This window comes from Ochotona princeps, chromosome 22, assembly GCF_030435755.1.
Source record: "Ochotona princeps isolate mOchPri1 chromosome 22, mOchPri1.hap1, whole genome shotgun sequence".
NCBI classification, from domain to species: Eukaryota; Metazoa; Chordata; class Mammalia; order Lagomorpha; family Ochotonidae; genus Ochotona; species Ochotona princeps.
This window is the reverse complement of record NC_080853.1, coordinates 16,572,303-16,599,632: the sequence shown is the minus strand read 5'-3', so window position 1 is coordinate 16,599,632 and position 27,330 is coordinate 16,572,303. Positions and strand designations below refer to the sequence as shown.

The 27,330-nt window shown below is 53.8% G+C and overlaps 1 protein-coding gene across 12 annotated transcripts in view; it reads left to right on the top strand.

Moving 5' to 3' along the window:
• EPB41L1 (erythrocyte membrane protein band 4.1 like 1) overlaps window positions 1-27,330 on the top strand; it is a 110,323-nt gene that overhangs the window by 70,682 nt on the left and 12,311 nt on the right. For 6 of the 12 annotated variants that reach the window (XM_058679418.1, XM_058679415.1, XM_058679416.1 and 3 more), the window contains 10 exons: window positions 1,717-1,792; window positions 4,422-4,640; window positions 6,625-6,712; window positions 7,257-7,409; window positions 8,533-8,630; window positions 8,860-9,035; window positions 13,449-13,597; window positions 14,410-14,445; window positions 16,375-16,557; window positions 25,660-26,067. In XM_058679418.1, coding sequence (XP_058535401.1) covers window positions 1,717-1,792; window positions 4,422-4,640; window positions 6,625-6,712; window positions 7,257-7,409; window positions 8,533-8,630; window positions 8,860-9,035; window positions 13,449-13,597; window positions 14,410-14,445; window positions 16,375-16,557; window positions 25,660-26,067 — 1,586 coding nt within the window. Of the gene's footprint in view, window positions 1-1,716; window positions 1,793-4,421; window positions 4,641-6,624; window positions 6,713-7,256; window positions 7,410-8,532; window positions 8,631-8,859; window positions 9,036-13,448; window positions 13,598-14,409; window positions 14,446-16,374; window positions 16,558-22,217; window positions 24,039-24,475; window positions 24,584-25,659; window positions 26,068-27,330 lie in introns of all 12 variants that reach the window. The other 6 variants (XM_058679417.1, XM_058679414.1, XM_058679421.1 and 3 more) reach the window with 4 other exon arrangements.

The following is a 27,330-nucleotide window of genomic DNA, read 5'->3' as shown; positions in this document are numbered from 1 at the left end:
CTTCATCATTACATCCTGGGCCATTGAACTGTTCTGTGCTTCAGTTTGCTCATGCGTAATGACAGCTCTGACCTTGAGGATTGTGAAGATGAAATGGGTTATTATATGCTCAGTGCTACTTTCCCAGCGAAGACACTGAGGCCTATACACAGCAGCAGCCAGTGGTGGATGAGTTGTTATTATTTATCACTGTTGTTACACCTCACCTGCCACAAGGCTGCTTTTACCAAGTGATCATTGTGCTCAGGAACCTGGGCTCTGGTGACAGGTGTGCCAAGTTTGAACCCCTGTTCTCCACCAGTTGAGTGACACCAGGAGAGTGACCTAATCTTCATCCAGAGAAGGAGAGGGGAGCTCGGGATGATCACAAGGACTGGACTGCTGTATGTGCACATGAGGTTGTTAGCAAGCAGAGTGGCCGGCACATACTGACTGTTTGAGACCAGGAGGGATGGCAGCATGACCTCCAGCTCATCATGATCACGCCCTGCCCTGAGTGGGACATACTGCCTTGTTTTGTCTTTTCCAAGCTTAGAGCCTGGTGTCCCCAGAGTGGCTGAAGCATAGGAGTTCGTTATTTCGTCCAGGACCTCACCTCCTCCTCCTCGCCATTCTCTCATGTGCCTGTCCCTTCTCTCAGCTGGCAGAACTTGCTCCAGCTTCAGTCTCAGCCTCTGCCCCTCTCTTCACCTGCTTGTGTGTGTTAATTTTCTTTTTTTTTTTTTTGAAGATTTATTTATTTTATTACAGTCAGATATACAGAGAGGAGGAGAGACAGAGAGGAAGATCCTCCATCCGATGATTCACTCCCCAAGTGAGTTGCAACGGCCGGTGCTTGCCGATCCGAAGCCGGGAACCAGGAACCTCCTCCAGGTCTCCTACGCAGGTGCAGGGTCCCAGTGCTCTGGGCCGTCCTCGACTGATTTCCCAGGCCACAAGCAGAGAGCTGGATGGGAAGTGGAGCTGCCGGGACCAGAACCGGCAGCCATATGGGATCCCAGGGCATCCAAGGCGAGGACTTTAGCCGCTAGGCCACGCCGCCGGGCCCGTGTGTGTTAATTTTCACATCTCACAGTACAGGTTGACTTTTAGCCTTTATTATTATAAAGGGAAAACCCCTTTATTCATTTTAGAACCCATAGATCTCAATTTGAATCCAGTGTGGCTGTCTGAATCCCACCTGATAGAGGCCAGAGTTTTCCAGAGTTTGTTCTAATGGCACATCGCCCTCTGAGAGTTGTGGTACATGGCAGAGCAAGGGCCTGACAGGTCCCACATGGGACCTTCCTAGATGGCCTTCTCTTCTCCTATTAGTGTCCTGTAGCAAAGATTTAGGTACAGAGGGAGGTGCTCCGACAGGGTAGCCTTGGGCTGTCACATCAGGGTCCCTGTCTGCAAGGTGGGGCCCATCGCAGGGCACCCTTAGGAGCTGCTGTGGGAAGGCAGTTCATAGAGGTGGCAGCCTCGTGCATGGCGTGCAACACCAGTTTGCTTTCCTTCTACTTTCCTTCTTGCCACAGGATCCCAAGTCTCTTAACATGGTCCCGGTTTCTTCATGTGTCCTGTGGCCATAATATTTCATGCTTTGCACCCCCCTCTCATCCCCCACTGGGTTCCCCTAAGGTCAGAGAGCCAGGAAGACGACCCACAGACTGTGCCCCCTGATGGTGGAGCTGACCATGGCGCCTCTCTAACCTTTCCCTCCTCTTCCCCCAGGCAGCCCCTGGAATTTTGCCTTCACTGTCAAGTTCTATCCCCCTGACCCTGCACAGCTGACAGAAGACATCACAAGGTGAGCGCTGTGAAAGGGAGGGGCGCTTGGGAGACACAGGCAGCATATGGCAACCATCACAAGGCAGATGCCTGAGGAAGTCAGGCAGACTGCGACAACCAAGGAGGCAGACAATGCAAAAAGGACAGAGACACAGCACAGTGGACCCCGCGGCTGACCTCTGGAAGAGGAGCTACCATGGGAGACATCAGGGAGGGAGGTATTTGGGGGTCTCCTTGCTATGAATCTAAGAGGATAGACACCATAGAAAGCAGATACTGTCTAGCTGCGGCAGCCATCGCCCCATGGGTACCTAGTCTGGAAGGGAAATGGGGCTAGAGAAAACTGCGCTTCATAAATGGCAGCAACTACAACAGACATTTTGAAAGACCTTGTAGGTCATTTCTGGTTGGGACAGATCGCCCTTATGTGAAGTCCAAGGTACTGGCCAGAGACTTGGGGGGAAAAGTGCAGAGGCATGTGGGAGTTAGGACCCGGATGCCGCTCTGTGCGCATCAGGCACATGGAGATCCAGTGATGCCTGTGGCCACCCCTTGGCCTCCCTGTGGGTGTCTGGCTGCCAAGGTCACATGATCATGTGTGTAGTCTCCTGCATAACTTGAAGGCTTGAGGGGACTGGGGCTCCTGCTGCCTCTGGAACCTGAGGCAGGTCCTTCCCAGGGGATAGTGTCAGTCATGATGTCCTGATAAGATGGGACCCAGACTCCTCCTGCAGCAGGGGAGAGTGACTAAGCCAGCTTCTCTCTTCTCATTATTGGCTGCCTGCCCACCAGGCAACAAAATAAGGTCGAGATGCTGAATCTGACAGATGTTTCCAGAGCTGAAACTCTCTGCTGGGAGCCCTGAGGTCAGCCTAGGACCAGGTAGGAGCAGCAACAGAGTCCCAAGGCCATTCCCATGCAGGCCAAGAATTCCACAATGAGTGCTCAACTCCAATCCCTCTGGTCTTGTCCACTGATACCTCTTCTCCCTGATGCCAGAGTCCCGCATCGGGCATCCAGGAGAGAAGTGAGCTCTGCCCAGCTCACATGTCCTCAGGAGACAACTGCTTTAGCCAAGAATAGTTAGGCCCAAAATAGACTGGTCAAAATGACAAATTGATTGAACCAAAAGATTGGTCAGGGTGCTTGGCAGCGATTTCTGAAGGTTCAGACATTTGAGCGAGATGTCTGTCAGTCCAGGCGCAGTGCCTGTGATCTTCAAGCCTCAGCCCCATGTGCACACGGAGGCTGCACATTGCCTCGGATGGGCCTTCAGTTCTCCCTGCCAGAGAGTGGCATGGAGTGGTGAAAACTATCCTAAGGAGAAAGCACTGGCAAAGGAAAAGAAATAAGCAATTCAAAAGTGGAAAGACACAACCAAGACAGGCAGGAAGGCATCACTAGCTGAAAATGAAGTGAAACATTGTGTGTGTGTTTAATACACAGTAACTGGAAAGACCATACAAAATGGTTTTAAATGGTCCTGAAAAATTGTAAAACCATTGATGTATACGTAAAAATTATTTTTTTAAAAAATCAGGGCTTGGTGATTGGAAATGTTCCTTTAAACTCATTTGTTTTTAGACAATTCACTTAAGAGTTGAAAGCAAAAATAGGAATTTTGGGGAAAGCATCCATGAGCAGGCCCATCTGGGCTGCGGAGTTGGTGCGAAAGTTAGAACACATTGAGGAAGAAGGCTGTGTCTCGACAGGAGAGTGGCTCTAAGGGCCACAGTTGGGTATGCCAAAGCAAGTTGCAGAATCAGACGTAGCATCTGATGCCTTTCACACGTTAAAAGCATTCATAAGCCCAAACCACTTGCATTCTGTGTATGCTCAGAGGATCCTTGTCCAGGAGAGAGCTCGCTGATAACTGGGGACTGCAGAGTTTTTTGCGGGGGGACAGGGGTCAGGGTGAGGGTGAACATCATTTTTCCACAATATGAATATATTAGCTGTAGACTCAAAACTGCACGATTGTTTCAAATGCAACTTGAGCTCTTGCCATCAATTTAATTGTTTTTTTTTTTTGAGGGGCAGACACATCAGATTTCTCATCTGTTACCTGAATACCCCACTGGTCCCTAGCTAAGGTCAAAGCCAAGAGTGAGGAATTCAATCCAGATCTTCTATGTGGGTAGCAGGAACCTTGGCCTGCACTTGAGTCATCATGGCTGCCTCCCAGGTGCACATTAACAGGAAGCTAGAGTTAGGAATAGATCTGGGACTGGGACCCAGGCAATGTGATGTAGGTTGCATCTGTCCTAACCAGCAGCTTAACCTCCAGGCCGAATACCCACAGTACATGATGTTTTATTTTAATCAGCGAAGTCAGCAAAACAATCCAATGTAGTTAAGAAAATGAAATTAAAAATTGTTCTTAAGAGTAGGAAAAACACCCGACAAATTTAGAAATGAACAGAAACCCAGAAAGTCATGTAAAATGTTACACAGAATTACCAAGACGTTAAATGCCATTTCTAAGAGCATCACATAAGACACACCCAAATTCCTAAACCGTGAAATGCCAGCATCTGAGGATATCCTTTCTCTGTGGAGCCACAGGCTGGTCCACCCGATTCCAACCTGCCCAATTGGCCTCAAGGCCGCGTAGGGCACGATCCCACGCCCACTCTCCCCATCTCCAGGTACTACCTGTGCCTGCAGCTGCGGGCAGACATCATCACCGGCCGGCTGCCTTGCTCCTTTGTCACGCATGCGTTGCTGGGCTCCTATGCCGTGCAGGCTGAACTGGGCGACTATGATGCTGAGGAGCATGTGGGCAACTATGTCAGTGAGCTACGCTTCGCCCCTAACCAGACCCGGGAGCTGGAGGAGAGGATCATGGAACTGCACAAGACCTACAGGTAAGAGGGTCCAACCCCTGGGCCTTGCCACAGATCCTCAGCAGTCAGCTCAAGCCTTGCTTGTGGGCGGGAGGCTCCTAGGCGCCACCAGGCTTTTCCCCTACCGTGGGATCCATCCCAGTGCAAATCATCCATGTAACACAGGAGCGACAGTGACTGCATAACCTTTAGTTCCTGTAGGAGTGCAACCCTCTCTCATCCTTGGCCTTTGAAAGTGAGTCTCTATCTGCCAATCGGAGGTTATAATGACCGCTGTCTCTAGTAAGTGGCCCAATGGGCAGATTTAAGCGTAAAAATCAAAGGTGAGGTCCCGAAAGTGAACCAGCTTGGGCTTGTCTTGTGACTCTGCCACTTTCTTACCAGATTTTGGGGGCAGGTCACTTCACTTTCCATGCCTGGGTCTCCTCTCCTGTTCCCTGTGGCTCCTCTGTCACCCATCCTGGAGGGCTGTCAGGGGACCACCAGGCATGTGGTGGAGACACACAGCATCTTGACTGTTGGAGTTGCTGTCTGCGAGTTGAGGGGTTGAAAAGTGGATCATGCAGTGGGAAGCCTCTTGTTTCAGTAGGTAGTTGGAAGATAATCCAGCAGTGGGCAGGTTATAGGGTGGCCTTTGGCCCTGCCTGGTCCCTGTTCTTCCCAGACATAGCTTATCAGAATTTCTCAGCTCCTGCTATTGGGACAGGACAATTCACCAAGCATGTTTCTAGCATTCTTGGGTCTCAGGCAGGTTACACATGCCCCCGAGTCATAGTGAAAGCAAAATGCCTCCTCTCGTGACCCTTCCAGTAGGCCACATAAGGCACCCCAAAAACCATCTGTTTTAGTCGTGCCTAGGGAACCAGAGGTACAACTCAAAATTCAATAAATCTATAACAAGCTGTTCTGAGGTTGATAATTTTTTATGGTCCAACAATACCTGGGGTAGAGGATCACAGGGATGGGGAGGACCCTGCTGGGGTGTGAGGAGCACTTGTTCAAGGATGGCACGTGCTGTTTCTGCAAGTCGTGCCAAGTGCTCCACTGGCTAGTAGGGCCTGTTGTGATGTTGTGCTAAATACCCTACAGGTGGGTACAGGAGTAGGGAGTGGTTGCCCCAGATAGAAAGATGTCTCAGGGGTTTACAAAGGATCAGAATGATTTAGAAAAAGCTGTTGAGATCTCACGGACTAGAGAAAAAACAATGACTGTCTTTGGACTTAAAACCCATTGAGGCATGGTGGTGGTATTCAGGTGCCCATCAGCAGCTCAGAGGTATAGACAGGGCAGAGAAGCCCAAGGCCCAAAGATGGCATGAAGCTGTTTGGAGCACAAACTCTAGAGTCAGAGTCTGATTCTTACATGTCCTTCGGCAAGTCACCGCACCTCTCTGTGCCTCAGTTTCCCCATCTGTGAAACAGGGGTAATATTGATACCGTGTACCTTACACAGTTGTGAGACACCCGCCAGCTGATGAGTGTGAGACAGAATGGAGCACTAATTTGCACATTCTCAGTTCATGTTGGCCGTGACCAGGGATGTGCAAGGGAACCCAGAGTTCCCATCAGCCACATCCAGGAAGGATCTGGATTCATTGAGTAATTCTTCTTTGCAGAGAGGAGGATGTGTTCCTGTTCCTCAGGGGGAAATTAAGTTTTTTCTAATGCTAAAATCTGTGGGGATGGTTTGACATGGGGAATCGTTTCGGAGCCCCCAGGTGATTGTCACAAAAGCTATCTTCAGCTGTAGTTTCCTAGCCTAGGAAAATCAGAATTTACAGGTCACAGGTAGCTCAGCAGCACAGGGAGGCAGAAGTCAAGCTCAGCCCTTGAATGTGTTGTGAGGAAGACTTCCCTCTCCCTTAAGGATGCAGAGGATAGGCCGCATGGAGGTTTGCCCCCAAGCTCCCCTGCCCTGAGTCATGGGTTCCACATGGCTGTTTTCGTCTGCCAGAACTCAGGCCTGGGCCTTCCCACACCACCTGTGACCCCTTTCTTCCCTGCAGGGGCATGACCCCGGGAGAAGCAGAAATTCACTTTCTGGAGAACGCCAAGAAGCTGTCCATGTATGGAGTAGATCTGCACCATGCCAAGGTACCCTGGGCCCTGCGCCACTGGCGGTACCCCCTGTTGAACCTAGAGGGTCTGGCTGTGGGAGGGAGCACCAGACTCTGTGAACTCTGGCTCAGCAGACGGTCTGTCCTTATTTCTTGTTCTTCAGGTTCCACAGTTTTTATATTTCCACAGTCCTTATCACGAGTTCTTCATGAACTTGTATATGTCATTACAGGGCTGGAACTCTGGGAGGGAAAGACCCAGGTCTTAATTTTTTCTATATCTCTAGTGGGTACAATGAGGCCTGGCACCCATAGATACCACTGAAGGTATTCTGGGCTGGTGGATGATGGAGTGGTTGACAGAACAAATGATCACATGAGTGAGTGACTCAGTAATAGATGAATGAATGAGTGACTATGTGAGAGTTTGGTCAGTGGGACTCCAGCATGGACACTCCAGCAGCCCCCTGGTCCTCAGTGCTCCCTTACAAGCAGAGCTCAGGAAGAGGGTTTGGGGTTGGAGGACAAGCAGTCCCCTGGTATGGACCCCAGACCTTCCCTCTGTGGCCCCTCTTATGCAGGACTCTGAGGGCATCGACATCATGTTAGGGGTCTGTGCTAACGGCCTGCTCATCTACCGGGACCGGCTGAGAATCAACCGCTTTGCCTGGCCCAAGATTCTTAAGATCTCATACAAAAGGAGTAACTTCTATATCAAGATCCGGCCTGGGGAGGTGAGCCTGCCCTGGGATACCTCCCTGTCACCAGAACTGACCACATTGAAGTAGACTCTGGCAGCTGGGCCTGGGGTTTTTTCCCTACCTAGAAGGCATGGTTGGGGAGTTTGGGGTTCACAACAGAGCACACGCATGTGCATACACATACATACAAGCATAAATGAAAAAAACAGCTCCTCAGGTGACACAGGGAGATCATTACATGTCTGTGGGTGTGGATTTGCCTACAGGGAATACTCAAGGGTGTGCTGGTTGAGGTCCACAGACAAGTGACCCCTGCACAGTGGCACACATGTACACAAATACGCACATCTACCTCTCTTCCTGCAGACTCCACACCCACCTAAGGGTCCATTTGGTTCTGCCTCTAGGATAAGTGGGAACCACCTGCTTCTCTTCCTCTCCCTTCTCCCCTGCACCAACCACAGCAGCCACTATCTCCTACCTGTCTCCTTGCCACCCATGTCACTCCAGGACGTTGTCCTAGCAAGGCCAGATTGTGTCATCTGCATCCCCAACCCACCTCCCTTGCTTGCTATGAGCTCTCCTGAACCTTTAGGAGGAAGTCCACATTCCTTGCTTGGCCATCCTGCCCCTCCCAGCTGTCTCTTCCCACACTGCCCCATGCCCACAAACATGCCCAACCTTCTTGGGGTCCCCAAATTAATTAAGTTCCTCCTACCATGAGCTCTTGACTTTGGATGCTCCCTCTCCCCGGAAGCCTTCCTCACCCCTACTTCTCATGCATCTGGTTCCTCCCTGTCCTTCAGCTTGCAGATGTCCTCTCTAGAGAGCAGCCCCTGACCATCCTAAGGTGACCCCCACCCCATGCCTGCCCCATGGTCCCTCCCACCACACATCTCCCCTTACTGCTCAGACACCCTCATCCATGCCTCTAAGTGTCTTGCTTCCTTGATACCTCTTATCCCTCACCTTCAACCCCTAGTATCTTCTGTCATGGTCTCTACAGTGGCTGTAGTGTTCAGCCTGACTGTGACCAAGGAAGAACCCAGTCAGTCAAGTGATGGAATTCCTGTCTGGGAAGTGGTTCAAGCAGGAGGGACTGGTGGCAGGAGTGGGGCCTGGGCCCTGCCTCCCAGCTGTCTTTTTCACTTTCCAGTATGAGCAATTTGAGAGCACGATTGGCTTTAAGCTCCCAAACCACCGGTCAGCCAAGAGACTGTGGAAGGTGTGCATCGAGCACCACACGTTCTTCCGGTAAGCGTGAACCCCACAGGGTGGGGCAGGGAATGGGCAGAGGCCATGCATGAGGAGGGACAGCAGTTGAGTGGAGCTGGTGGAGACTCCAGGAAAGTCTCCTTTCCCTCCTCGCCCATGTCAGACCCCTTTGAGGTGTTTAGTTGGGGGTTGAGGGGCTGTGCTCAACCCTGACATCTGACAATGCGGGTCTGACCTCCCATGCCTTACCCCCACCCGTCTGCTACAGGCTGGTGTCTCCTGAGCCCCCACCCAAAGGATTCCTGGTGATGGGCTCCAAGTTCCGGTATAGTGGGAGGACCCAGGCCCAGACCCGCCAAGCAAGCGCCCTCATCGACCGGCCAGCACCCTTCTTTGAGCGTTCTTCCAGCAAGCGGTACACCATGTCCCGCAGCCTCGACGGAGGTGAGGCCCTCCTTAAGCAGGAGGTGAGGGGAAGAACCGGATCTTTAGAGGGAGCCAGAGCCTGCAGAATGAACAGAGGTGGAAGACACATGCAGATTCACTTGCACTGGTTGTGACTGCTTTTGGTGGCTTAGCTCCAGCCCACAGCTCACTTCCTCCAGGGATGTGACACTGCCTGTCTCTAGACTTCCCATGCCTTCCCTTGGTATGGCCATTTGCCGCCCTTGGCTCAGCCACATGAATTTCTGGACCCCCTGCTTGGGCTGTTGAGCAATCTCCAGGTTATTGGCACCCCAGGAGAATCGTATGGCTGCAATACTCCTGGTCATTCCCTCAGTGGCTGGCTGGCTCTGTCTGGCTGTGGCCCCCATGTCTGTCAGGAATGACAGACACCCTTACCACCAGTGAGAATGAGCCTCACATTGTCCAATGTCTGTCAGACCAGCGCTTCTCAAAAATGGTCCACAGGCCATTTTTGTATCAGACTCCCCTGTGAGTTTGTGCTGTATGGAGATTTCCCGGGCTGTGCCCCAGACCTGCTGACTCCACAGTCCTCAGGTACCAGGACTCTGCCCAGAGTGTGCACATTGGAGTATGTAGGTGACCTTCCAAAGTCACACGAGGTGCTTTGGATGCAAGTTGAAATTCTGGACTTAACATTTATCAGCTATTCCTTACTCCCAGGAATATGTGAATGGGTGACCTCGGGAGACTCCTTTAACTCCCCTGAACCTATTCCTCTTTCTCCAAAATGAATAGTGCCCTACTTTGCCATGCTGCAGGGAGACTAAACAAGAAAGTGCCTGGGAAGGACCCAGAACCATCATAGTGCAGTCAGGCCGTGGTGAGCTGAATGCATTGTTTTCACCTCTAGGTTTGTAGAGTGGAAGGGTCGAATTTGGATAGGGTGAACAGTGGATACTTCTAGAACATGTTAGCAGACCTCCAGGCAAGTTAGTTCTGCTGGATTTTCTGGGTTCTGTTAGGTCCTGGGTCTAGAGTTTAGACAGAACGTTGACCTTTTCCTCCGAGGAGCTCACAGAACAGTGGACTTGCCAGCATGCAGTGTGGTTCAAGTCACATGTGAAGCTTTTACAGAATATAGAGCAGCCCTGGGGGAGAGGTGGATGAATTCTGCATAGGAGGTACAGAAAGGGCTTTGACTAGCAGCCAGAGTATGCATATTTACATGGTTGAGAAGAATGTATGCGCCTGTGGGCCACTGATTAGGGTGGGGTTGAGGTATGGGGAAAAGTGGATAAGACACTTGCTTCCAATTTTTTCTTTTTCTTTTCCCCTGTGTCTGGGAAGAGTAGAGAGAGAGAGAGACAAGGAGAGGGTCTATTTTCAGCAGCCTAACCACATCAGGGGATGGGGGACAGCCACCTGATGTCATCCTAGGATCCCTGATGTGGAGCAGGTTCTGAAGATGCTGCTTAAGTGGTTTCAATACTTCTGAGATGCTATTGGTTTTGTTGCTCCAAGGTTGAGGAAATCTTTCCAAGGTCCATTGGCTGACAGTTCACCTTACAGTCTCCACTTGCCCAGATACTTTCTGTCAAAGCTTGGCCAGGAGAATGGTTCAATTTGTTCCGCCCTCCTTCCTCTGCCATGTCTTCAATGAGCTTTTCACATTTCTCATGTGCATCTGGGCATGCCATCCACTGCAAAGACTTTAGCAATCAAGGAGACCCAGTTCCAATACATATGTTCCATGGTCAGACCACAGATATTGTGATTTTCACCATGGTCAAAGTTGGAAGGGTCCATGAAGAAACCACACCAGAGGTGACCCCATACGTAACTCCTGTGTGTGCCAGCCAGTATGAGGTCCTGTCCAGTCCATCACCCATATCAGCCTAACACATACAGAGGTAGCTGCAGTCACCTGGTCAGTTCTGTCCCCAGCCACATCTCATATGCAAATCAATGGATGCTGTGGCCCAGCATATCCCTGCGTGTCACACACTTAACCTTTTATGCACACCATCAGTAACTATAGCCTAGTAGGAGCAACCACCAATGACCCCTACCAGGCCTGCCCTCAGCCCTAGTTCTTGAACATGTCAGTGTGTACCAAAGACTGGTCCAGTCTGTCCCACATCCCATTTGGCTTTTGCACACATCAGTGGGTGCTTCAGCCCAGCTCAGCCCAACCAACTCCACTATCCAATCCATTTATGCCAATGGGTGCTACCTCCTGTCCAGCTGGGTCCCCACCCAGCACTAGTTCTCATGCTCACTGGTGGGAGCTACAGCCTGTCAGAGAGGTGCCCACAGTTTCCCTACTAGGCTCACTCGCAGTCCTGGATCTTGCACTCTTCAGGTGGTTCTGCAGTCTAGCTTGACAGGACTTGTCCCTAGTCCCACACTCACCAGCTGATGCTGCAGCAAAGCCCAACAAGTCTGCACTTTCTCAGGCTCATGCATGTGGATACAGTCGCTTAGCCTAGCTGGGCTGTTCCCCTAGCCCAGCTCACATGCAAACTGGCAGGGGTTGTAGCCCTGCCTAGTGTGGTCCGCACCGTCGCAACTCTCACACTTATCAGAGGAAGCAGTCAGCCAAGGTTTTGAAGGATACCCAGGAGCTCACCAGGTGATATTTATTTTTTTTGTTATTGTTTAAAATTTTATTTTTATTAGAAAGGTAGGTTTACAGAGAGGAAGAGAGACAGAAAAATCTTACATCCACTGGTTCACTCCCCAAGTGACCACAACAGCCGGAGCTGAGCCAATCTGAAGCCAGGAGCCAGGAGCTTCTTCCAGGTCTCCCACGTGGGTGCAGGGTTGAGGCTGTCCTCTACTGCTTTCCCAGGCCAGAAGCAGGGAGCTGGAAGGGAAGTGGGGCTGCTGGGAATAGAACCGGTGCCATATTGGATCTTGGTACATGCAAGGCGAGAACTTTAGCCACTAGACTACTGCCCTGGGCCCTCACCAGGTGATATTTTAAAATTTCTATTTGATTTTCACATGCACAAAGCTCCCAATGATTTGACTTATTCTTTAAATGGCCACAGTGGTCAGGACTGGGCTGGGTTGGGGTTGGAGCTAGGAGCTAGAAATGTATTCCAGGTCTCCTATGTGGGCAAGAGGAAGAAGCCACTTCACTTGAGTCATTGCTGCTGCTTTTCAGGGTCTGCATTGACAGGAACTAGAGCCAGAAGTCAGGCCCAGGCACTCTGCTGTGCCACCTGGGCATCTTAACTGCTGGATGAAGTGCTTGCTCCTCAGATTCGGGGCATTTTCCCAGAGAGTGGAAGTGTAACTCATTCAGGGGCCCCCATCTATTTTTAAAGAGGTGTAGCTCTGCCGAGTTCTGTTTGGGGCTGAGGAAGCTCCTTGAGCTCCGTGGGTAGATGCAGGGCTAAGCACAGGAAAGGAGGGCCCTGCCATCCTCTACTCCCTCCCAGGTTGCTTCTGATTACCATACCAAGGTTGGGTCACACAGAAGCCAGGAGCCCAGGGCTCCATGTGGGTCTCCCACGTGGGTGGCAGTGATCTAAGCATCTGAACCATCCTGAGCCACCTCCCAGAGTGTGCATCCACAGGAAGCTGGATTGCAGGTGGAGGCCAGATGTCATTCCAGGCACTTTGATATGGGGTGCAGGTGTTCCAAGCAATGGCTTAATCTGCTGTGCCATGGTGTTCCCTCCCCTTCTCACACCCCACCTCTGTGTTTTGTTGTTGGCTTTTTTTTTGCTTTCTATTATTTTATTTTATTCTATTTTAGTGTGTTCTACAACCTTTTTCCACCAAGGTACAATCTACAGGCATAGAGGGGTTCTATCCAGTGCCTCGTGGCAGGTGTGTAATTCCACCCTGTTCTTTCCTACTCAGAAAAGTGCCAGTGAGTGAGAAAGGTGTTATTACATGAATTGCCCCAAACTCTCCCTAATTTATAAAGAAAGCAAGTCACTTGTGAACTTCAGGGTGCCCAGTCTCACTGTAAAAGCCAAACTCCTAATGCCTATGTGTCACAAAACAGTGGTCAAGTGTGTGTGTGCCGCTGCAGGTTTCTGAGCCCATTGTCACCTGGAGGCTCGCTCTGTGCCAGCCACTCTCTCTATGTCTGTTCCTCGCCTCGGCTCCCTGAGGCAGACACTGCTTATGGGCCTGGAAACCAAGGCCCAAGTAGAGATTGTGTAACTCCCCACCCCAAGATTACACAGTCAAGAGGATATCGATTTGAGCACTAAATGCAGGCTCTCATGCTGTGGAGGGCAGGACTGGCTCTGGGCTGGACTCAGTTGCCTGTCTCTGGCTGGCCTGGGATAGGCTCCTTGACTCCTCTGGGTAGTGGGTCATTGTATGCTAGAGTCAGCCCGACGCCAGCTGACAGCAGTTGGGCTGGCTGCCTGTCTGTGCTCAGCACCATGTCTCACCCGCTCATGTGACCACATCTTCCCACTGCAGCAGAGTTCTCGCGACCAGCCTCCGTCAGTGAGAACCACGACATGGGGCCTGATGGCAACAAGCGGGAGGAGGATGGCGAGTCTGGAGGGCAACGGTCGGAGACCGAGGAGGGAGAGGTCAGGACCCCCACCAAGATCAAAGAGCTGAAGGTAGGTGTTGGGCTTTCTCCCCCTATGCCCTAGGGGTCAGGAGACCTCTCAGAGGTCTAGCTAGCCTTGGCCTGTCCCTAGTTGTGGTCAAGCTCCCCCTGGGCCATACTCAAGACCCTATACCATGTGAAATGGGGGTGCGTGGGGGTGATAGTGCTGCCTATGCTGTGCCTGTCCCCCTCTCTGCCTGGCTTTCCCAGGAGGCCACTCTCATCCCTGGAGAGTCCAGGGCTCCACATCTTCAGTCCTGACTTGCCCCTGTAGCTGTGGTCTGAGTCACCCCCTCTCTCCCAAAAGCATCATCAGGTGTCCCGTTCCTGCTGCCCCTAGCTCCTTTCAGAGCCCGGAGTCCTTGACTCCTGCAGCTCCCCTGGCCTCACGTGCATTCACTCACAGTGTTTGCCCCTCAACTCCCTCACCCTCATACATATAGATGTGCAGTGACGTGCACAAATGGGTGTATGTGCACACACATGCCAGCTGTTATGGCTTCCTCTTGCTAGAGTTGAGCCTTTCTTCTCATCATGCACTTCCGCCTGTGAGCACACGCCCGCTGCAGCAAGAAGTGTGAGACTCCCTGCATACTTAGCCTCTGGTTCCCCTGGCCCATTCTTGGCCTTCCTGGGGTAGCCCCCTGCCTCCCTCCCCACACCTCTCTCGGCCCTGCTGGTAGTCACCAGCTCCTCCCTCCAACACATGGGTTCTGCTGCCTGATTGGGTGTGAAGTGGCCCAGGCTGGTCGGTCATGGTGGCTCTAATCCCTCGGCTCTACTGACACTGGTGGTTCCTTTTCCCTCCTCTGTCCCCGCTAGCCGGAGCAGGAAACCACGCCAAGACACAAGCAGGAGGTACTGCATGGGACCCATCCCTCCCTACCTAGCCATTCAAGCCCCTAGCACATCTGTCACTGTCTTCAGCCCATCACCAGCACCATCTCAGCTTCAGCTTTGTCCCTGCTTCCTGACCAGTGCCCCCTCCCATCATTTCCCCAGCTCTTCCTCCTGTCCCATCCCTGCCATCCTCTGCCAGCTGCACCCTCTGGCAGACCACCTGGCAATCCAAACCTGCTTCTCACCTGCTGACTACCCTACCAGTATCCACAAGCCCTTCTAGGCCATTCTGTGTCTTCACTTAGCTCACCTCTGTCTCCACTCCACCTTCCTTCATCTTGTCTCCTCCCCCGAGGCACTATGATCATGTTTCCATCTCCTCAGTGTTCCCACCCCAGGGTTCCTTTTCCGCTCTCTTGGCAACCAGATGTGGGAGTAGGAAGGGGGTGGAGGGAGGGTAAATCTCTGGGGGCTCATCTGTGTATGCTGGGACCCAGGGAGTGTGACCTCCTGTTCAGATGGGGTTGCAGTTACTCCAGCTGCGTCACAGGCCTCCTCTCCCTTCTCTTTTTCTTCCTCATCTTCTTCCTGTTCATTGTCCCTGGAAACTTAGTCCGCCTGTGTTCACTGCCTCTCCTCCCCTTTCAAGTGGTCTCCCTATCTTGATCATAGGCTTGCCCTTTGAGTAACTGAGGAAAAGGCCAGAGATTGGGCCAGTGGTTTCAGGATCAGGATGGCAGATCCCAGGCCACAGGTTGGGATTTGTGGCCAGCCGTCACAGCTCAAGCCCAGCCCCCCTATAGACTCCATCAGCTCTGACTTCCAGGACAATGTCCTGTGGGCATCTGAGGCAGTCAGAGAGGCCAAGGGTGCAGATGTTTGTCCACAGGGAAGCAGAGGTCTCAGTGGGCTGTGTCCCCGCTGGGGGCCAAGGAGGCGTCCTCTGTGCTGGACCCTGGGATGCTAGAGATGAGCTCAGGAGAAGATTCTAGCTTTGTCTAGAGGGTAGGGAAGGAGGAGTTTGTTGTTTGCAGATTCACCTGATCTGACTTGAATAGGTCAGGATGGTCTCCTTCTGTCCTGAATGAAACCAGCATGAATCCCAGCAGCCTTGTAGGCAGCAGCTTCTGGGCTGCCAGTCCATTCACTCCCCTCCTGGGAGGAGCCTGAGCTCACAGCTTTGTTCCTGTGCTAAGTGTTGCACACACCCCACCCCACATGGGCATCCTGTCTGCTTGGTGGCTCGAAGACCCTGGTTTACAGGGGCAGGAGTGACTCAAAATAGAAAACCGAGTGCAGTCTTTTCCTGGTCCCTGGCCCCTAATGAGAGAGCAGAGCTCTCCTCCCCGACTTTTTTTTTGCACTGGGGGGACAACCTTGGCTTTGGGAAAATCTGAACTCTAAACCTCCATAGGGTCTGAGCAGCTGCGTGTGTTGTGCTAAAAGGGACTGGGATTGGTCCCCTGCCCAGTCCAGTAGTGTTTAGGTCACAGGTTGAAGGGAGAGGTAGAGATCCAGGAGTGAACTGGAGACCAGCCAGTGAGCCAGTGTGGACCAGTGAGAGCTCACTCCGGCAGAGGCTGTATCCTGTGCCTGGCTTGTAACCATAGGGAAGGCACCTCCTCCATGCATAGTTAGGACTAGCTCCTAAAGGAACCCACTGAGACCCGTGGCATGTGGGTAGAACTGACATCCAGAGGCCATGGGACCAGGCAGGGGAGCTGCAAAGGCGGCGTAAATGGTCTCAGTGTCTTGGTGTGCACACCTGTCGGGGCTGGCGGTCATGGTGCTCTCAGCTCCCAGGGCTGTCAGGGGAAGCAGGGACTGAGTGAAAGGCACAGCCTTGGTGGAAGTTGCTGATGCCGCTGCCACCACTGCCATCCCTGCACTTTGCATCCTGCGCTCGGAGCCATCCCTTTGACTCCCTGCCCTGTGCGTCACCCCCAGTTCCTCGACAAGCCGGAGGATGTGCTGCTGAAGCATCAGGCCAGCATCAACGAGCTCAAGAGGACGCTGAAGGAGCCCAACAGCAAGCTGATACATCGGGACCGGGACTGGGAGCGCGAGCGCAGGCTGCCTTCCTCACCTGCCTCTCCCTCCCCCAAGGGCACCCCTGAGAAAGCCAATGAGGTAGGTCTCACCCCGAACCTCTGCACAGGGGCCTCAGGTAGAGAGGTGTGAGGACTGTTGCCTGTTCAGATTGACACTCATCTTTCACACTCCGGTGCTTCACCCCTTGCTGCCTTAGGGGCTGGTAGGGCAGGCTGAGGGAGACAAACTCATTCGGCCTTGAAATCCTAGGCCCCAGGATTTGCCTAGAAGCATGAACACTTCCAGAGACCCACAGTAGCTTGGTGGGTTCCACCCTCCCTGTCCGTTCAGATGGTTTGGGCAACAGGTGTGTGTCAGAGTTGCTGGGTTCCTGCTGAGTCAGGTTTTTGGAGGGAGGCTCCGGAGCAGCAATTTGAACAGGTGCCCTGGGCAGTTCTCATGCACCCAGACCTCTCAATCTTCCTGGCTCCATCCTAGCAAGAAGACTCTGGGCCTGCCATGCAGACTCAGACAGAAGGACGGTTCCTCCTGGAAAGATGCCCAGGGCCTGGGGCCTCCATACAAACCAGCCCTGCTGCCAAAGTCTTAGAAAAGGATCCCATAAGACCTGCCTTGTGGAGTGGAGAGCATGGAGTGTTTTCTCAGCTGAAAAAAAGATGAAGACAGGAGGGGGGGTATTCCTGTATTTGTAATCCCAAGCTATTATTTTTAGCATGTGCTACGTCTCAGCAATATTCACCCCAGTTTACACTTGGGGGTATTTTTTTACCAGAGCTGTTACGGGTCTTAAATCCGATCATGATCTAGTCGTATGCTGCCAGGGCTGGAGTTGGAGCTGCACTGCCTGTGGCTGCACTGCCTGCTGACTCCTTTCTGTTCCTTCATATCTTAGTCGCAGAGGCTAATTTCCCATCCATGTTGGGGCTCCTGGGGGAACACCTGGTTCAGGGTCTTCCAACAGATAGACAGAGGCAGGACCCGGTCAGCATCAGGGCTGAGAGAGCAGGGCCAGGAGCCACTGTCCTCATGTCCTGGGTCATTGTGTTTGTCTCAGAGCAAACCCGAATTGTGTGCAGGTCAGGTGCAGAGGCCACTGTGTATGTCCATTGCCCTCCGATGCCTTGAACATCGGCAATGCCTCTGTGATATGATCAGCCAAGCGTCAGCCTAGATTGGGTCTGTCCAGGGCTGCAATTTACTGGAGAACAGAGGACCCGGGCCTACAGAGGCATTAACCCAGGAGGGCTCCCAGGGTAGCACCCTGGCTGCAGATCATGGGAATATGGGTATTTGGGGGACCTGCAGGACTGGCTACAGGAGGGCCTAACCTCTGCATCTCCTGAAGGCTTGTGTGGTCATCCTTGGTACAGTCAGGTGCCTAGACTGGGCCCCCAGCGGCTGGTCTAGTGATTCAGAGATAGTACCCTCTTCTACCCCCACCTCCTGCCCTAGAGATAGGCCTGACCTAGATCACTTAGAGATAGGATGAGTTCTAGTCAATCCTGAGAGGGTTTGACTGCTGCCTGGCCAGGAGTGCCCGAAGGGTCAGAAGGGGAGGTTGAGCCCTGGCGAGCCAGGGTCTAGAGTTCAAACCCTGTCACAGCGTAGCCTAGCTGGAGGATGTGCCCCATCTGCTGGTAACAGCTGGAATTGCTAGGAGATGGTGGAAGGCAGCACCTGTTCCTCCATCCCCAGAGGAGAGAATGATGGCTCAGGGTCTCACCTTGGAGCCCTGGACCCGCTAGAACTAGCTTACTTAGGGTGTGATGCGGGGTCACTGACAGAGTCTCAACAAGGTCCTTGGGTGCACCTCTCTAAGGCTCCGTCAAGAGGGAGATTGGAGGACAGGGGCGGAAGTGGCCACTCCCCACAGTTGCTGGGAGGTCTGAGTGAAACATTGCATCTGATTGGACAGCCATAGAGCTCTGTGGGGGACCTCCTGCAAGGTGTGTCATCCAGAATTCCTCATGGCTTCCTCATTGGTTGCCGAGTCCTTGCGGGGGGGGAAGGGGGCAGGAAGCAGAAAGCAGCAGAAACTTTAGCTGCGCCCATTTGCCAGACTCATGTTGTAATTTCAAAGGTAACTAATGGTTGATTTTTGAGCTTGAGAGACAGACAAAGCGCCCATCTCCGGGTTCACCCCCAAATGTCCAACAACAGCAGACTGGGCCGGACTGAAGCCAGGAGCCAGGAATTCTGTCTCCGGGTCTCCCGTGTGCATGGCAGGGGCTCGAGCACTTGAGCCATCACCAGATTCCTCCTGGAGTGCACATCAGCAGAGGTGGGGCTGGGTCCTGAACCCAGTGACTCGCTGCAGGCATCCCAAGTGGTGCCCAAACCAAAAGGACTGACACAGCTGGGCAGCTTACCAATTGTGTGTGTGTGTCTCTTCTTCTTTCTATCTCCCTCTCTTCCTGTCTCTCCTTGCCCTCTCCCCGGCCCTGGGCCTCCCCTGCAGCCCCACAGGACCCAGGACCCCTCTCCGCTGGACTGGGGAGCTGAGCCTGGAGCAGCCGCGGGCTTGGAGGTGTTCACTCAGAAAAGCCTCACAGCGTCTCCCGAGGTTACTGCCCTCACCCTCCGGGGCCCCTCCTCCCACCCACCCACTCTGTGGTCTTAAGGAACGCCCTTTCTCTGGGCTGAGGGAAATGGGGCAGACTCTGTAGCCCAGGCTGTCCCCAGGCTGCATCCTGGGAATCCATGGAGGCCCTTGCCCCTCAGTTCTGGGAGGACAGAGCAGGTGCCAATAGTCTTCAAGGCTGGCTCTGACCTGTCAGCTCAGTGTTAGAGCCCAGGGCACCCACACGTCCTTGACCTTGAGGCTTCTCCTTTCAGAAGTCTGGCTAGGTTCTGACCAGGGCTATCTGTCCCCATCTGCCTCTGCCTGCTCAGAGCTGCCCCAGGTCTGTCAGGGCCTTTGGCTGACAGAAGTAGACATCGTTCTTTGAGAACTATCCAGGGGGCTCTAGAGAGAGTGGTCAAGTGGTGTTTGTAACAGACAGGGCACTCTCTCTGGACTCTGCAGGGCAACAGGCCGCCAGCTCCAGGGAGCAGGCTATGGCCCTGCATGGGTGCCAGGTGGCAGATCCAGGGCCACTCCCCTTATTTCTGCTGGGACTTCAGGCCATCAGGCATGGTGTGGGTGTGGGGGAGTCCAACTCTGAGGAAAGAAGGCCTCCAGAGCTGCCTGCCTGGACTAGAAGTACAAGGCTGACCAGAGTCAGCTGAGGAGGGCAGCGTGCACTCTGCACTTCTCCTTGGTGTAGAGATGCAGCAACCAGCACTGGTCTCTTGAGGGAGATCAGACAGGAGTCTGCAGCATCCCAAGGACAAGGTCATGGTGATACCTTGGAGCTTATGGGCATCTCCAGAGCCAGTTCTCTGCAATGCCCCACAACCCTCACCAGCTTCCCTGCCAGCTGTTCATTACTATGTCCCCTCTTCCATCTCAGTCACCATGTTTTTATCTGGCACCAAAAGCTGTCCTTCTGGATCAGCTGGCTCCTGTGGCGGGCACCCATTCTGCTCAGACTGCTTCTCCAGTCCAGTGGGAATGGCTTCATCACCCCTCCTCAATCCCACTTCCACTCCTCTTGCTGCAGTACTCCAGACTGGCGGCAGGGGGCACTCTGAGCAAGGCACGGAATCTCTACGGCTGCAGGGCAGTGCAACCTGGTGCTACCCTGGCAGTAGTCCTTATCCCTGCTGACTTTTGAGTGAGTGCCTTTGAGACCAACCCCAGCCCACGTGTGGTTCCACCACTGCCTCTGCCAGCATCGTTCTTCTGCCTTTTGTTGAATCCTTTCTCCTCTTCTGGATCCTGAATGTCTGTATTCCTTGGGAGAAGCGGAGTCCCTTCTCCATTCTCAACCCCTCCACCACTGCCCCCTACCCTCTACCCGTACCCACTTCCCCGAGAGCCTCAGTTTCCCCTTCTGGTATAAGGATAACAATGCCTGTGTCAGGTTACTGATCCAATGAAATGTTAACTTAGACTGGTGGTCACAACATGCTTCCCTTGGCTTCCTGCAGAATCTTTTTTCCCTTTCTACGCTGGGCCTTGTCAGCCTGAAGGCTGTTTAGCTATGAGGTGAAAAGGTTGTTAGCTATGAGGTCATTGGTCAGCTTTGGCCTGCATGGCCCAAGTGAAGATCAGGTGGACACCATGAAAGCAGCTTGCCTCCCAATGGCGTTGAGAAGGAGACTTGGCTCCTATAGCCTCTGAGAGCGCTCCCCACCCAGGGTAGCTTACTAAGCAGAAGAGAGATCTCAGAAGCCCCTGCTGCCCCTCTCTGGACTCTCCCCCCTCCCCTCTCTCTTTCCATAGGCAAAGTGCTCTTACCATCAAGTAGAAAGAGAGGGTTTACCATACTCCCTCAACTGTCAAGGTCCTTTTTTTGGATCCTGTGGGATCTGACAGACTCATCTCAATAGAGTGAGGTTGACTGAGTCCCTCCCCTTAAGAGGCAGCCCAGGGCCGCCTAACCCATGCCCCTCTGGTTGACAGGAGTGCATTTAGGCACATCTTACGGTGTGGAGGTGGTCATGGTCAGGTGAACACCCATCACAGAAGTTGGGATTCGGAGGTGGGGTTCCAGGCCTGCAACCTGGATGTTCCTCCTCTGGGCTTCCGTGGCTGTCTCTGTGTCCCAAGGGCTGTGGGTCTAGAGGAAGGTGGACTCTCAGGGCCTTAGAGTGGTCCCAGGCCCTCAGCCTCACCAGGGCAGCCCCATGCTTATGTTGGGCATTCAATTTCCATGAAGATTTTTGTGGGAGCAGAGTATTCTGTGGGCCCTCGAACATTAGAATGCCAGTGGCCTTCCTTCTTTCTAAACTTTTCTCAATGATTTCTCAACGTCTGTTGTTCCTCCCTTGGCAACAAGCAAGGGGGGGCAGCATAGCACTCAATTTCCCCCTCCCCCCATGGTCCCGCTCACACCTTGATATTGTTTCCTTCTGGACAGTTCTTTCCCACTCTTGCCACGGGTGGGTTCCACGGGAATTCTCCAAGGGCAGGCCTTGGTATCTGCTTCTCTATGGTGCTCAAGCTGGTTAAGCCATGATGGCGACTTGTATTCCTCTGGCAGTTGGCTGATCCGTGTCCTCCCAGAAGTCTTGTAAGAAGGTAACAATTCAGGTTGTACCCGTGGCTCTTAACGTCACTCCTTAAGCTGACATTCCATGCTGCGGTGGACACCCACGTTCTCCCATGTTAGCCAAGAGCCCAGGTGTCAAAAGCCTGGGCTTTTGTGACTCTTTGTGACTTTGCCACCACCGGCTAATGGTAACTTCAGGCAAGTCATTGGTCTTCTCTAGGCATCCGTTTCCCTGTGAACACAGTGAGAGAATGAGTCCAGATCTGAAAACCTGGAGATTCCGTGGACTGTGGGCTGCCTTCCCTGCTGACAGTCGCAGTTGACATCACTGATCTTGGAAGAGTTCTGGCCTATCCTTGGATCTCTTCCTTTGCCCTGTGGCAAAGGTGGGGGAGGGGGCCCCGGGGCCCCATCCCACTTGGTCCCTGGGGGCAGGGGTGAATTGAGGAGGTGCTTCGTTTGCTGGGAAGAGTAGCCTTGATGAGAATGTTGGATACTGTCCCACCTTCCTCTCGGGCTGGCCCTGGGGACAGGCAGAAGCTCCCAGTGGTAGAGTGGTCCCTTCTGACAGAGGGAGAATCTGACCCATGCTCCAGATGCCTGATATTTCCATTCACTCTTCTTGCTCCGATTGCAACTCAGGGTTCAGAGCCCTGGGTATTTATAGAAAGGCAGTACACTAGGCCAGAAGAACTTGGTTTCCTCAAAGTGGCCGCCGTCCAGCAGGAAGAAGGTGAGGCCGGCTTTGCAGATGTCCTTGCCAACGGCAGACTCTCCAAGGTAGACGTCCTGGTGGACAAGTTCAAAGTTGAAATGGCCATGGAAGAGATTGTGACAACTGGAAGGGCAAGCACCCAGCAACGAGGGAGGATGATCGCCAGCCCTGAGGACTTTGAGTCCTTGTGGAGGGAAGGCCCCTGGGGCAGGGCGAGCCCAGGGGGCACCACCCTGGCCGTTGGCTGCACAATGGCAGACCAGCCCGTGGAGGGCTCCCAGCTCGGGGTGAGCAATGGGGAGGCAGCCCTCAGGAACCACTGTGACCCTGTCCCTTGGGGTCAGCCGGGGAGCCAGACAGCACCGCGCAAGGGGCTAGGGAAGCTCCCCGCCTTGGGGACCAGCCCAGCAGAAGTGGATGTCCCCTCCCCAGCCTCCGACCACGGAGGCCTCCAGTCGTTCCTCTTGCGCACAGACGCCAGGGCCGACTCCAGTGACGAAACTGACACCTCCTTGGCAGAGAGGAGCTTCTATTTAAACTATGGAGAGGAAGATCAAGGCCTGCCTCAGGCTCTGGGGGAGAGAGCAGAGCACCTGGACACCCCACCTGGAGGCAAGGCCAGGCCCAAGCCATTACAGGAACCCCCAAACCTGAGGGCCTCTGCCGCAGCTGCCAGCGCATGTAAGGATGAAGCCTATGTGGTCTCCTTGGAGGAGGAGCAGGCCAAGCCCCCTGAGAGCCGTGGCCGACCTGAGGGCCCGAAGGGACCTTCTGCAGGGCACGTGTTCATTGAGGACCAAGAGGAAGTACAGCGAGAAGTACAGACAGAGTTTTCTGGCCCAGCAGCCATTGCACCCCAAGAGGATACCCCCAGCTGTGCAGAGCTAATAATGAAGGCTGACCAGAGTCCCCCAGCAAGCAGAAGAAAGGGAGAGCTCCCGGACCCCCAGGACTATGTCCTCCCATGGGCCACCCCTCCTGACATTGGGAAACCAGCCAGGCAGGACACAGGCAACTCTCAGCCCCAAGAACAACCAGTGATTCCTACCCAGCCCTCAGGCCCTGAGCCACAGAGCTGTGAAGCCACTAAGCCCCCACCTGCCTCTCCTGAGCACCTGGAGGCTCTGGCAGCTCTGGGGAGAGCCTATTCAAGCCTAGCCTTTCACACATCAGGGAAGCCTTCAGGGCTTGGGGACCAGGCCCCAGCACTGCTCACACAGGTCCTAGAGCCCACGGACCTCGCTGGGTCCCGTGACTCCAGAGGCGAGCACAGGGTACCACCCGTGGCCAGCCGAAAGCCCCGCATTATAGAAGCCCAGGCTGGCGCCGTAGCCCTGACAAAGCAAGCACAGGCAACTTCTTTCCAGGCAGTGGGCCAGGGGAGCTCCTTGGAAGATATCAGCAAAACCTCGGTGGCCAACAAAATCCGGATATTTGAGACTCACGGAGCCGAACCTTGCCAAGCAAATCAGCTTGAAATGAGAGCCTTTGCCCGTGACTTGTCTCCAGACTTGCCCATGGGACAGGTAGAACAACAGCAGCAGAACAAGCTTTTAGACCTGGGCTTTGTCCAGCTTCAGCCCCCAGGTGACTTGGCCAGCCCCAGAGCCACATCTGCCTCCATCAAGCCTCTGATCACTAGGCACACCACAAGAAGAGACAATTCCACCAGCTGGCACCAGGAAGTGTGCACAGAATTAGCGTCCCCCGATTCAGGCTGTGAAGACGCGCCAGGGATAACTGGCCACGTGAGCCCCAACCCCGCCCCCACAGCCCCGCTTCTAGCGCTCTGGAAGCATGGCCATTATCGCAATCAGGGGCTGCTTGTCCCCCCCACACTTGGGAGTTCTCCCCAAGCAGGCCCGAGGATAGCCCAGGCTCATCCGTTTGGCCACAAAGACCCTCAGCTTTTGGTGCGACCCTGTCACCCGGAGGGTCTGCTCCTTGAAGAAGGTGGCATCATCACCAGCAGATGACGCTCTCGCTTTGCCTTGCTGCTCCCCACCCGCTAGGTTCCCACCTGTCTTGCTTGGCTGGTCCGATGATCTTCCTTCATCCTCTCCCGCCCCTGTTTCTCCTGCCTGGTGAAAACTGACAGTCCGGAAATCTACTCCATCCTTCACCTCTGCTTCCCTCTCAGTGCCTGCCAGTGCCTCCGTAAGACTAACTGTCTTCTCTAATCCAGAGCAAGCCCGGAGACGCCGTCAGGGAAGAAAAGAGCCGCACCGGCTGGGCAGCCAACACCCCTGGCAAGGGGGTGCACCTGGGACGTGCCAGCCCCTCGGGCCCCCAGGTCTCTGCAGCCCCCACGTATACGAGCACGGTCCCACTGACCGTCACCAGGCCAGGATGCCTGAGGTCCCCCAAGTGCTATGGCAGCACCTCTTGTGGCAGCTCAACTCCAGCTTGTCTGGCACGTACCCCTCACTCCGCCAACCTTCCAGCAGCTGGAAGCTGAGCGGAGACTTAGCCAATGAATTTCCATGCACACTGAATCTCTAGATCCTGGAGCCAAGGTCTTTAAAAATGTCTTGCGGTATTAGATTGGTCTTTAAAAAAAAAGTCATAGTCAGCCAAAGACATGCGTGTGCGGTGTTAGATTGCTCACAGGTCAATTGAGAGGTATGTATGTCGGACAAGAGTTGCTGGTCCTCCTTGTGCTGCTCTTGTCAATTGCACTGACGGCACCACTACTCGCGGAGCCCGGGATAGAACCCATGTAGCTCCCAGCCCCAGGGGCCTGACCCCATTATGTTCCTCTCTCTACTTGGATGTCCCCTCACCCGGCCCTGCCCTTATGGAGACTCAGTGGAATTGACAAACCCATGCTCGCTTTCTCCTCATGCCTCAAAGCTCTCGTCTCTTGCCTCTCTGCCGCACTGTCCCCGGATCCCTGATCTCATCCCCTGGTTCGTACCCTGGTGCCATCCTCCCCTGCACGGATGGGCCTGGACTCCAGGTGCCCATCCCTGCCTCGTGCCCAGTGCCGCTTCTGTTGAGCTCCTGGATCTAAACTGTGGATGGAGCCTTCTGTCCAGGCCCCACACGGGCAGGCTGTGTGCTTTGTACCTGCTTTTGCCATCTGCGTGAGCCCCTCAGGAAGGAGCACCTCCACTCCTGAGAAGGTTTTGTTTGGGACTGAAGGTTGTTTAGATCTCCAGGAGCCTTTTCCGGGGGTGTTTTTCATTGCCTGACCTGCTCTTCGGTTCCGGAAGTCCGTCGGCATGGCCCCAAGATTTCTTCTGACGTTCACCAACTTGATCTCTTCCTTCTCTCCCTCTCTCCCCCTCCCTCTCTTCTCTCTCACTCTCGCTCCCCCTCCCCCTCCCCACCCTATATCCGTATGCCCTTGATTTTTCCTGGTCATAGAGAGCTGGGCTGAGGGAGGGCTCAGAGGACAAAGTCAAGCCACCGCGTCCTCGGGCCCCCGAGAGTGACACAGGCGATGAGGACCAGGACCAGGAGCGGGACGCAGTGTTTGTGAAGGACAACCACCTGGCCATTGAGCGCAAGTGCTCCAGCATCACAGTCAGCTCCACATCCAGCTTGGAGGCGGAGGTGGACTTCACGGTGATTGGTGACTACCACAGCAGCGCCTTCGAGGACTTCTCTCGCAGCCTGCCCGAGCTCGACCGGGACAAAAGCGACTCAGACACCGAGGGCTTGGTGTTCGCCCGGGACCTCAAGGGAGCCCCCAGCCAGGACGAGGAGTCCGGGGGTATCGAGGACAGCCCAGATCGAGGGGCATGTTCCACCCCGGATATGCCCCAGTTTGAGGTACAGTGGAGCTTCGTCGAGACACGGGTCCGCCCAGGCACTGCATGCTCCAAGGGCCTCAGGCCTGGAAGGAGAAAACTAAACAGCCGGCCTCAACCTGAAGCTCCATTCTATGTTGCATGACGTACCCCTCTCCTGCAGACCAGCATGGCTCTGCGCACGCATGTGTGCCTTGTCAATCACCTCTAACAAGCACTCCTTGGCATTTTAACCCCATGGATCCTCATCACTTGCTGAGGTCAAGTGGTACCAGGCAGGCTGGCTGCAGCGGATTCCTCTCCCCACCCATGTTGCATGGCACCCGCTCCGAGCACGTGTCTGGGCACGGCTGGCTTTAAAGCATCATTGGTTTGTCCTGATTCAAGCCCAGGCTCATCCGCCTAGGGCCTGGGCTTTCTGGCAGGCAGGCAGGGAGGGAGGAGTGGCTGTTGAAATCTAGCTGGCCCTGGGGTTCTCAGGGTACAGAAGATGTAGTCGGTGAGAAGAACGTGGGGGCAGCCTGGGTCTGGCCCTCTCTGCTATGTGACCCTTGTCCATAGAGCTGCCAGGAGACCTCTGGGGGATTTTCTTTCTGTGCATGTTCTTCCTGGGCCCCCATCTCTCATAGCCCAGCCTCCCTCTCCCACACTGCAGGCACCGAGCTATCAGCTCATCCACTGGGGATTCTCTGTCCATGAAGTACCCTCTTTGGACAGGGTTTATCCTATCTTTGTGTGCCTTGCAAATGTAGCATGTTCCACAATGGAGTTCAAGTGTAAGGTCCCTAGTAGGTGCACCCCTGACCTCCTGGGCAGAGGCATTGCCATGTCTTGCACTGCGTCTGCTCTGACATTACCCAGGGCCGCCAAGTCAGCATCCTGCTGGGGTTAGCTCCCCTAGCCTCAGCTCAGGCCATGTTTCTTTAGAAAGTTCATGGAAATATGAAACTAAAAGGTAAGTTTATTTTGCTGCAAAAAAAAAAAAAGTGCTTTTTCCATGAGCTTTTTGAAGATCTACTGGGCATTAAGAGACGATTGAATGAGTGGCCACCAGATGGCAAGATAGCTTTCATCCATCCTCCGACTGTGACATGTTCCCGCCTGCACTCAGCACAGATGCAAAGGAGGCCCAGGGGAGAACATGGAGGACACTGACCATTTGGGATGTGTGAAGTGGAGAGGGTGGACCCTGCTGGTTTCCTCTGACTCTGGTTGAGACATCAGGAAAGCAAATGTAAAATCCAGAGTTTTGCTTACGTCAGTGAAACTGTCCATTTATTCCTAG